General features: G+C 35.2%; 2 protein-coding genes across 2 annotated transcripts; both read right to left on the bottom strand.

The window, feature by feature from the left end:
- Positions 1-3602: 3602 nt before the first annotated feature.
- LOC132189500 (pentatricopeptide repeat-containing protein At3g22470, mitochondrial-like) lies at positions 3603-4259 on the bottom strand. The gene has a single exon (XM_059604243.1). The coding sequence runs from the start codon at positions 4257-4259 to the stop codon at positions 3603-3605; it is 657 nt and encodes a 218-aa protein (XP_059460226.1).
- Positions 4260-4280: 21 nt separating this feature from the next.
- On the bottom strand, positions 4281-5420 carry LOC132189499 (putative pentatricopeptide repeat-containing protein At1g12700, mitochondrial). Its single transcript, XM_059604242.1, has one exon. The coding sequence runs from the start codon at positions 5418-5420 to the stop codon at positions 4281-4283; it is 1140 nt and encodes a 379-aa protein (XP_059460225.1).
- Between the last annotated feature and the right edge of the window lie 6636 nt (positions 5421-12056).

Here is a 12056-nt window from a genome sequence, read left to right as displayed (position 1 = left end):
TGGGAAACTTACGGTGGGTAAATTTATTCGGTGCGTTCTAATACATGATAACAAATAGAAAACAAATGAGAAACAACTTTATTATTCCTTGAATTCACTGTACCAATATAAATGTATTAATTTCATTTGTCAAGATGCAAAATGGGTAGAATGAGGCACATACAAATCTAAACGGTTTGACAGTTTGTGCCAATAAAAAATCTAAATGATTAGGTATCTCGAAGGATTTGCAAAAACAAATAACTAAGGAATTTTGAAATAAAAGACAAAGACCTAAACCATTTAATGGATCAATATTAAAGGTATAAAAGAACAAGATCTTTCTAGAAATATTGTTGTGATTAATTAAAACCTAAAAAAAAAAAATTGATTGTGTGGTGATAATCAAGCTGTTGTGCAACAAGTCACTTATTTGAAACAAAGAGGCTTCTGGTGACTTCATTACCATGAACATCATGAGAGGAGTCAAATATTAATAGAAACAACAAAAATAAGTAATAACCAAAAGTCAACTGATATTGCCTCAAGCAGATAAAATATTATACCTATTAGTTTCCAACTCCACTGTCCATATGACCCCAAAAAGTATAAACAATCTCAGTTACAAATATGCATAAAGTATTCACTACATTATATTATAAAAGTGATACACATTAAAGATGTAGAAAGCATTCACACAGACTTTTGAAAAAAGTCTTGTAAAGTTTTATCTGCTTGATTAGTAGACAACAAGTCTATCAAAATGGTCGCGCAACCTTTTCTCTTTTAAGTATGCTCTAACTATCTTTTGATGGCATTTGAGTTTTACTTACACCATCATTTTTCAAAGTTGGGGATTTCATCTCTATGTGATGTCCAAAAATGTTCTCATTGTATTTTTCAAATTTGGGGGTTAAATTGTATTTTCCAAAAAAAAAAAAAAATTGATCACTAAGAAGGTTATGTTTTTTCCAAGTGGTGTTTGGAGTGTTTGCACCACTTGCCAGCAAGCAACCAAAACATACGAAGTGTTGGAAGACACACTAATCACCTTTTTGATCTTTGAATTATGCAGATCGTTGATGAGTGGGCAGTTCAAGTGAGATCAAGGACAGGTAAGGGTGTATAACTGCAATTGATTTTCAAATTTCTACAAATTATACTGATGGGAGCTGATTGGTGATCTTGCTCTGTCTTGATTTTCTTCTTCATCATTCATGATGGAAATGGTTTAGTTGAGAAAATTGTGTTCATATTACATGTCTGAAATCAACATGACAAATGTAAATTTCTGAGAAAAGAAAAGGATGGCAGGATGATGAGAGGCATGAATCGGATTCTCAGGATATTAACAAATTACTCTTCTCAGCTATAGTCTAAAGCAACTGAACATGCTGGAAATGGTTGGGTGCGCGCCACGCATCATGTTCCAACCTTCAGGCACCATGAGATTTATTATTTTGGAAAATGTGTCACCAACTCATGGAATAGTGACACATTATTTAGGAACTAACTTTTGGAATAAAAATTTGAGATGTTTAGCATTTCTCTTTGAAATTAGGGAACAATAAGGTAATTACTGTAGTGTGGCCAAAAACTTCTGTACATTATTTGATATTGATCTTGTTGAATTCAGTTGATTTCATGTTGTACTGGATTATGTATGATAATGCATTGTACTCGAAAAATTCTTGTATTTGTTTTAACTTTTGCTACAAAATTAGTTTTGATAGGTTCGGCACCACAAGGGCTTTTAAGTCACTTTCACAAGGATTGATTTTACATTTTCTCCTTAAAAAAATTACAATAGTCTACAAATACCTTTACCACCTAGTGAACTAATAACTTCTACGAATAATTTACAGAAGAAAGAAATCATGTATGCCACATCCCTTTGTGGAATCCATCGGGTGCATTCTAATACATGATGGTCACATAAACATGTTGAATAAGTAAGAAACAATTGAGAAACAAGTTTATTATGCCTGGTTGATTGTACCATCAGAAATGTATTAATTTCATCCGTCAAGAGGCAAAATGGGTAGAATGAAGCACAAATGAATTAAAGGTGTTCCAATTCTTGAATTGACTGTACCATTGGAAATGCTTGCATCACTCATCCATATGCTCAAAAATCAACTATCTTTACATATTTCAAAAGCATATAATAACACCGCTGATGCCAGCACGTCACCGCCGTTTCCACCGCTGATTTTTGGGTTTGTTGTTTTTATGTTATTTTCTATGTATTTCTATTGTGTATTTTTTTCTTTGGGCTGCTCATTTTCACCGTCTTTTAGTGCATGCTTTCTTGTTGTGAAGCATACTTCTTGCATTTGTTGTTTAGGTTTTTTCCTTTACGGGAACTTTGCTTTTGTTAACCGCCGTTCATGGCGGTATCAATTCTCTCAATGGGTTGGGTCATTTATTTGACCCATTGCCAATAAATTTAGGTGTCTTTGCACCTAATGATAGTTGTTTTGAGCGTTCTGTTTGGATTATCCACCCTTTATTTTTATTGTTTATATAATTTTCCCTTTCTCTTTTCCTAAATTGGATTAGAAAGAAAAAATAAAGGCTTATAATAACAAAGCAATGTCTTTTTCTAGTGACATATCCTTATATCAAAGAATGTAACTTGTCTACAGCAATTAAGGAAAAATGATTGACTGAGTTTGAGTTTGTGCTGCTTGGAGGAAATGTCAAATATCCAAAGGATTTGCAAAACCAAATAGCTTCAAGCATTTTGAAATAAAAGACAGACCTTAATGGACCAGTATAACCATGACAGGATAACTATAATAAATTTCAATAGTAGGACTCAAATATTAATAAAAACAACAAAAATAAGAGAACAATAAATAAACAAACGGCTACCGATATTTTAAAGAGATGGAAATGGTATTTGTGGTCTCTAAATAAAAATAAGATTTGATTTGTTTCCGGTTAAATTATAATTTCAGAATAAATGTGCAACCGACTTAGGTCAATAAGCATCCAATTAATTCCTTTAAAAACAATAGATTTCTTGATTACTCAGAAAAATATATATATATATCTCAATATTACTAAGCTGCCATATCACTATTGTACTATATTGCAATATATCGGAGCCAGTAGACAAAGAAGCATGTAAATAATTATCAGCAACTTCCTCATGTTGAAATGCTAACCAAATAAATTAAATAATTATCGGTAAATGCAAATTAGTTTCACAGTCCAATGTCCATACGACCCCAAAAAGCATTAACAGTATATCATAAACATGATACATTCCTTTGATCATAGTATTCATAACATTACTCCATAGTATTTATCACATAGATGATAAATTAATTTAACTGATGAAACACTTGAAAGTTTAACTTGGTGGGCCAATAAGCACACAACCATCAAGAACCCCAAACTCCAAATGAATAAATATTCTACAATAACTCTGCATCAACAAAATGTTTAAATAAATCCAAAAAATAAAAAAAATAAATAATAATTACAACACAAGTTTACGACTAATTGTAAGAAAAGATTACACAACAATAGTCCTAAAGACATGGAAATAAATATCACCTTAATGACTTACAACACATATGAAATTTGCCTTGCATGTTGATGAATTTTAAAGCTCATACAGACTTCTGAAAAAAGTCTTGTAAAATTTTATCTGCTTGATTAGTAGACAACAAGTCGATCAAAATGGTTGTTGTGTTTGCATTTGCCGATAAACCCTTGTCAACCATTATTTTGAGATATTTCACTACCAATGATGTCTCATTATGTTGCAAGAAGCCTTGGATGATTGTGTTATATGTGAAATGGTCAGGTGAACAACCGTTCTCTTCCATTTTCTCAAGAACCTCCCTTACTTCATTTAATAGTCCCTCTTTGCAAAGCCCTTTGACCATTATATTGTAAGTCCGAACATCAGGTTGCAAACCTTTGGTAGGAAGACTATTAAAGAGTTCTTTTGCCGTCGTAAGTCTCCCAGTATTACATATACCATCAATCAAGATGCTGTAAATCGCAATATTTAGGTGTACCTTTTTTTCTTCCATCTCTTGAAACAATGGCATTGCCTCAGAAAAGTGTAGATTCTTACACAAGCCATCTAACAAAATAGCACAAGTTTGGAGATCTGGATGTTGGCCACAAACTTGCATCTTATGGAGTAGCTCTAATGCAGTCTTAGGTCTCCCAACTCGGCAAAATCCTCCGATAAGAGTGTTGTAAGTGACAAAATCGGGAAAAACTCCCTTCGTGGACATTTCATGTAAGAAACTCATCGCCTCATCAATTCTTTTATTTTAAAAATATCCATGGATCAATATGTTATAGCTAACAATAGAAGGCGAACAACTCTTTCGAACCATCGTATTAAATACTTTGACAGCTTCATCCATTCTATTTTGCAAACAGTAAGAATCAATCAAAGAATTGTACATGATTGTATCAGGCTCTACGCCTCTCTGAATCATCACATCAAAAACTTGATTTGCTTCTTTCAACTTCCCCTCTTTACCAAATGCGTCAACCAATATGTTGAATGTACACACATCAAGCATGGTTTTCCTTTCCACCATCTCATTCCATAATTTAGTTGTCTCTTTCCACCGACCGAAATTGCATAGACCCTGAATTAAAGAATTGTAAGTGAAAATGTTTGGCCGAATTCCTTTACTTGTCATTTCAGAGAAAAAATTCAAAGTCTCAGTTACCAATCTGTCCTTACATAAACTATCAATGATTGTATTATACAACACTACATTAAGGTCAAGATTTCTTTTTTCCATCTTTCTAAACAACCGAATAGCTTCATTGGTCTTGCCTATTTTACAAAAACCATTCATTATCGTTCCGTAGGTAATTATATCAGGTTTGTAGCCCATCTTCTCCATTTTGTTAACCAACTTCACAGCTTCAACAATTCTACCCTGTAGACAGAGCCCCTTGACAAGAGTTGTTAGATTTATACAATCGGGTTCAAAACCAAGTTTCAGAATTCTTGCTAAGATAGAGAAACCGAACTCGACCTGGTTTAAATGACAGAAGCAATTAATCAAAACACCCAGAATATAAGTAATGGGAGCAATTCCTGACAGTTCCATTTCTTTAATCAAAGTAATAACAGTTGAGTGATGCTTCATTCTCGCAATTGCAATCAGCAATTGAGTAAAATCCACAATGGAAGGCAAAGGGTGCATGTGAAGCATTCTATCAAACACGCCCAAGGCATCATCAAGATTCCTAAAGCTACGAGGCCTGCATCTATCTCTCACAGATTTCAAGAACTGATTGGGGCTTTCCACATTATCTCTACCACTAATGGTAGAACTAAAACTACGACAATAATAATGAAAATTTAGAGCATGGAAAGCAAGCCTTACATGAGAATAATGATTGAAGAAGAAAGCAAGAGAGTTTGTAGACTTAGCAGTCGTACCCATTTCCTGATGTAGTGGAAGAAAAGCGGAAGAAGCAGATTAGACTTTGAAGAGACATAAGGGCTATGTTTGCCCCCAGCCAAGGCCGGCACTGTAGCTGGAATGGCATTGTTCCAATTACAGTGCCAACTGACACATGGCAGCAAAATTGACTTTTGCATCTTAATTTTTTTTTTTTTTTAAAGCAAAAAAAAATATATATATATATATATATGAGGGGAAAGATGGGGTGGTTCCAGCCACCCCTTGCCAAAATGGGGTGGCCGGACCACCCAATTTTTGGCCAAGGGGGTGGCTGGAGCTACCCCCTGGCCGATCTGGGGGTGGTCGAACCACCCCTGTGGGGGGGTGGTCGCCGTATGGGGTGGCCGAAACCACCCCCGTCCCAAATCCCGATCCTTTTTTTTAGTGGGTGGGACCCCTGGCCCAGTGACCCCCCAAGATCTAGGTGGCTCAAAGGGTTCGGCCAAAATGGAAAATGGGTGTGGAACCACCCATCTTCCCTTTTTTTTTTTTTTTTAATATTTTGCTTTAAAAAAAAAAATTAAGATGCAAAAGTCAATTTTTGCTGCCACGTGTCAGTTGGTACTGTAGCTGGAACAGTGCCGTTCCAGCTACAGTGCCGGCCTTGGCCGGGGGCAAACATAGCCAAGAAGAATAAGAGGATCTGAACCCTAAGAGATATAAGACAAACTCTCACCAGAGCACACGACGTCGTTTCTGTCAGCATGCCGAAGTTGTCAAAAATGTCCCTTTGGATGGTCTTTTACCAACCATATCAAGCACACGTTTCAACTTCTCGGCTTTCATTTGGATTAATCAAACTTGGTACTCTTTGTTTGTCTTTAAGATTTGATAAAAGCAAAATCTTTTAAATTGATTCATGTTTTTTAATCATATTGGCGTGGACAAGAGGGTGCAATAGCTTTTTTATTTTATTTTTTAATATTTTAATATGTATCAAATGGAATATTCGAAAAATATATACATATAGTATTTATTGTGGTGGACAGAATTTTGGTTGAGCTAAATAATGCCCAGTTTCAACATATCAGACACACCTCTAGTCTTGCTCATACACAATACAAAATTTGGACTCTATTACCGATAAGATACATAACAAAATGGGTATTAAATATTCCTCTCTATCTCTCAACGTAGTTTCTTCAATTCAAAGAGAATAATCGAAAATGGATCATGATCCTCCCCATTTTAAGTGAAATGTAAAGAATTAATTCATGGTTTGGATTTTATTTTGTTCTTGTAAATCATTATTTTTAAATAACAGTGACAATATATTCATCATGTGTCAATATATAACCCATTAGATTTATAAAATCTAATCTGAATGACAAAACGAATTTCTTATTGTCACTTAAAACAGAGAAGATCATTTGAAACTTACCCACCTTAAGGTGGGTAAATTTACTCGGTGCGTTCTAATACATGATAACAAATAAGAAACAAATGAGAAACAACTTTATTATTCCTTGAATTCATTGTGCCAATAGAAATGTATTAATTTCATCTGTCAAGGTGCAAAATGGGTAGAATGAAGCACAAATGAATCTAAACGGTTTGACCTTTTGTGCCAATAAAAAATCTAAACGGTCAAGTAAATCTTGAAGGATTTGCAAAAACAAATAACTAAGTGCTCGTTTGGTTCGTGGAATGACTATTTCATCAGAAAAATGAATAGGTATTCCTGGAAATAGAAGAGTGTAGAATGTAATAACTATTCATATTCCTTAGTTTGGTTGAAACACTGGAATAGAGTGTAGAATGTAATAGCCATTTCTATTCCTTTGTTTGGTACAATCTAATAGGATAGTGAATTGAATCATATTGTAATCAAATTTCCTAAAATACCATTATAATAGAAATATAATTTATTTTTATTAAGGACTTTTATTTTTTGTTTATTTTTGAAACATAAACAACTATATTGTATATATATAATTTTTTTTTTTTTTTTGTCAAGTATATGGGCTTTTTTTTTTTCCCTTCAGTTATGTTACAAAATTATTAATAAAAAGAAATAAATAAAAAGCACATAATCATCATATCACAATTTCAATTAATCACGTAAAAAAAGATAGTCAATTGCCATCCACACAAAAAAAGATTTAAATAAATGTTACATATAGTAATGTATCGTAACATGATCAATTGTCTCGCCTAGTTCCCCTCCACAAATTAAACATTTCATTTGTCATAGTTGCTCTTTATGCACTCCATTCATCTGAAGCCTCAATTTGCGTTATTAGATCATTATTATTTGCAATATGTGTGTGGTGTTGTCGGTCCAATTCTTCCTCTAATGGATCCACAGGCATCACCCTTCGTACTTAGTTATGCAGAAGACATCATGCTATAATAATTTGATTATGTATCTTAATTTGATAAAATGATGGACTTCTTAAAATAGCCCAACACAATTTAAGTAGCCCAAAAAATCTCAATGGTATTCCTAGCAGAAGAATGTTTCATGTTAAAGAATTCTTTTGCGGTTGTTGGTTGATATTCAACTCTCGAGTCGTTTAGGTGGTATCGCTTCCCTCTATATGGTGCAATTGCAATTTGTGTAGCCAGCATCAACAAGATAATAGTAACCTAAATTTTTGTTTTAAGAAGAAAAAAATGACTTTAGTACAAAGAAGGATTATTAAAATAATTAAATTGGCAAATGTGTTTTCCTTACCGTGTGGTACTTTCAATCCGTTTCTCCTATTTATTGCATCTCGAAGCACTCTACCATTTGCAGCAGAGCCTTCCCAACCAGCTAAAACGTAGATAAAATGCATGTCTTGTGAGCATACGCGTAGAACATTTGTGGTGATCTCTCCCTTTCTGTTGCGGTATCTAGGTTTATCGACTAAAGGTACCCTCACCCTAAAATGTGTTTCGTTTAATGCACCTAAACAATTCTTTATATATAAAAACAAAAATATAAGTATGTTACATCATAGTTGAATGACATAAACTTAGCAAAAAACGCATTATAATATACCTTAAACCATTCTCATCTCTCATTTGTAGAGTTTTTGGGAACTGGCTCCAGTTCCTTAAGAAACTCCATGTGTAATCATATAACCGCATTTAATACGCTTCTGAAATGCCTACTAATTGTCTCTCCTAAATGCCTAAATTGACGTTTTATGATTCTATTCTTGACGTGATGAGCTAAGATATATAAAAACAGAGGATAACTTCTATAAGGAGGTGGTGACCTCCTTTCTGTCCACCAATGAGCATTTGACAACTAGGAAAATCACACAATCAATTAAGATGCAAAACACTAGATTAAAATCCTTTCTCACATCATCCAAATAAAAAAAATCATTTTTTTTTCCCAAACCCATCATTTTTCTCCCCCACTTCTCCGTCTCCTCTGTCTCTCTCTCTCCGGCAGTAGCAATGATCTTGCTGAAGCCTAGCCCAGAGCTTCCAATTGAAGGCACCGGAGTCCAGCCCAGCCCAGTCCGATGCCAGAGACTAGACCTCTCCGGTGCTCCATCTCTCTCTCTCTCTCTCTCTCTCTAGCCCGACACCGGTTCCTCTCTTTGGTGCTCCATCTCTCTCTCTCCTCGCTGGCGGCGAAGAAAAAACATCTAACTTGGTCAAGGCAAAATTTTTGTTTTTGTAAAAAGAACTGGCTAGCAAAATTTGTGTAAAATTTTCCTTCTCACCGGCCAATAAAAAAACAAAGGAACCACAACCATCAATGCCATTGAAGCTGCCATCAATTTCAGTGCATACATTCGTTCTTTATTGGATCTGGTTTTAGTTTCAAATTCTTTAGTGGACAAAAGAGACATTGAAGCTATGATTGTTCTCAAATTTTTTGGTTGATCTTGCAGATTCGCTACCAACCATCAATGCTACAACATTTTTGGCCAAAACTTGGACCAGTTCAACAATACCAAAGTGAACAATTGCTGGGAATTAACTCAAAATTTCTGAGTTATCATGAACTTTCATATTGTACTGACCATCATCAAAATCTGCATATGAACCAATGAACCACATACAACCATATTACAACCCCACAAAAAGTATCTTGTGTATTACAACCTCACAAAAAATACCACACCACACAACACAAATCACGAAATCCCCGTTGCACCGGAGAGGTCTGGGTTGGGCTCCCAGCGTAGGGTTGGTCTCCGGCGTCTTCTCGGGCATCAGGCTGGGCTCCGACATCTTCTCCGAAGCAAGACCTCTGTTGTTGTCAAAGAGAGAGATGGAGGAGAGGGAGAGATCAGAGAGAGAGAAAGGGAGTAAGGGTCTGAAGGAGAGCGCCGCTGGAGAGAGAGAGAGAGAGAGAGAGAGGGAGGGAGAGGGAAAAATGAGGGATTTTTGTAATTTTGGGAGAGTTTTTAATCAGGTGTTCTGCATCTTATTTTAGTTGGTGTAATAATCCTAGTTGTCAAATGCTCATTGGTGGGCAGAAATGAGATGGTGTAAACCACCTCCTTATAAAAGTTATCCTCATAAAAACATTGCAACTTGCTTATCCACTAACATGTGTTTTGTGGCTTTTGATCCACCTCTTGCTTCAAGCATATTACATAAATTGCTGAATGCATTTCTATCCATTCTTAAATGGTTATGGCAAGTTTCATCATCCTCATATATTAAACGGTAAAGATCCCATTGCACTGAATAAAAATCAATAAAGTATGTATCTCTCAAAGATTTCTTTCAAATATGGTGCTCTACCAAAACACATAACAATTCAAAAAAAAGTAACAACAACTGACAACATATCCACCCAAAACATCAACACTGAAGTCAAATTCCTCTTCTTTATCATGTTCCTTGTAGTCAAACTTAATTGCGCCATAGCCGTAAACAAACAACACATGTCTATATTATAAGGTATAAGAAAACAACCAACGCATAGAAGGATTACAAAACCAGGCCAGCAAGAAACATAACAGAAGAAAAGGAGCACTAGAATAAGTATCTAACAAGAAGTTATTGCTCTAACAGCATGCGGGGATTTAATATCTAACACTTTATGACTCATTAAAGCTACGGACCATATCACTGTTACTACTCCCTATGTTGGACCATAACTGTTGGTGCTCTCTGTTTTGTCAATGTCAGCATTTAAAATTTTCTGTGACTTTATGCAATTGGAAAGAAATAGTGATCAGCTAATGCAATTAGAATGTATTTGATATGATACCTCCATTCTCTAGGATTACTCCAGCAAAGTAGGATGAGAAAACAGAGATTGGCTTTAATGGGTTATTGTGATAGAATGCAACAAGTAAATGAGCAATCGTACTTAGGAAAGATTATATTATCAGCACATCTGCAACTCAGCCATTATGTTCAGTTTATTTGAGTTTTGGCTATTGGATGAAATGAAATCTATTCATGGCCTTTTTTGGTTTGCAGATTTTGAGTTAGGCATCTACATTGGGCTTCTGGAAATTGAGATAAGATGCATGATGATAATTTACATGAGATCCATTCACACTAATGGTTAAGATTAGGATGGTTCATGAGATTTTTACTCTTTGATCTGTTAAAAGGTCTTCAGATTTACAGGTTTAGATTTACAAAATTATGTGTTTATTGTTAATTATTTTGCTTTTAGGAAGCATAAGATCCTACACATTTTAGGTCAATTCCATATCAAAGCACCCATCTAATTAAACCCTTAAAACCAACCAGAATAACAAATCATAAGCCTAAGATGAACTACAAACACAAACACCCAATCAAGACCCAAGTTCGGCCATCCCCCAAAAATCACCAAATCAAAACTCCCTCTCGAAACCCAATTGGTTTGACAGCCCAGAACATTTCAATTCAACCACAAAACCTCCAAAATCAAACCCCAAGATTTGCAATCAATTAATCAACTACAACTAAACAAGAACACCTAATCAACCCTTCAATCACCGAAACAAATACCCAAATTGATTTTAGCTACATCGACCAAAATCACCCGAAATCAATATGAAACAGAGACCGAAATAACGAATCTAAATCACAATACATGTCAATATAAGACCCACAAAGAAATAAGTACCAAATCACAAAACACATCAAATGAAACCCTATCTTCTTCCAAAACAAACCGTACAGAAACCCTTATCAGACCCACAAAGAAATAAGTACCAAATCACAAAACACATCAAATGAAACCCTATCTTCTTCCAAAACAAACCGTACAGAAACCCTTATCAGAAAAACAGAGATGGAGAGAAATACCTGGCTGGAAGATGGATTGCAGTTTGATGAAGACATGACGGAACCACAAACACAGCACACACAAAAAAACGAAACCAGAAACAGAGAGAAGGCAAGAGATGAGAGATAGAAGAGATGGAGAGAGAGACACAAAGTTGGAAGATGGACGAGTTGCAGTTGGAGGAAGACGATCTTCAAGCTCTTCTTCTTCAAGCAGTCATGGTTCTTGACGAAGAGGTCGATGGGAACGATGAGAGTCAAGAGGCACTAAGGGCTTTTGTGGCAAATTAAACGGAGTCCTTATTCCCACTGGAAAGGAATAGCTATTCTTCTCATTCTTTAGAGGAATAGTTATTCCTTTGAGGAAGAGATTAGCTATTCCCATGGAATAATCATTCCTATGAATAGACCCTTACCAAACAAAGGAAT

This window comes from Corylus avellana, chromosome ca8, assembly GCF_901000735.1.
Source record: "Corylus avellana chromosome ca8, CavTom2PMs-1.0".
NCBI classification, from domain to species: domain Eukaryota; kingdom Viridiplantae; phylum Streptophyta; class Magnoliopsida; order Fagales; family Betulaceae; genus Corylus; species Corylus avellana.
The sequence above is the reverse complement of the archived record's forward strand: the minus strand, read 5'-3'. Positions and strand labels throughout refer to the sequence as shown.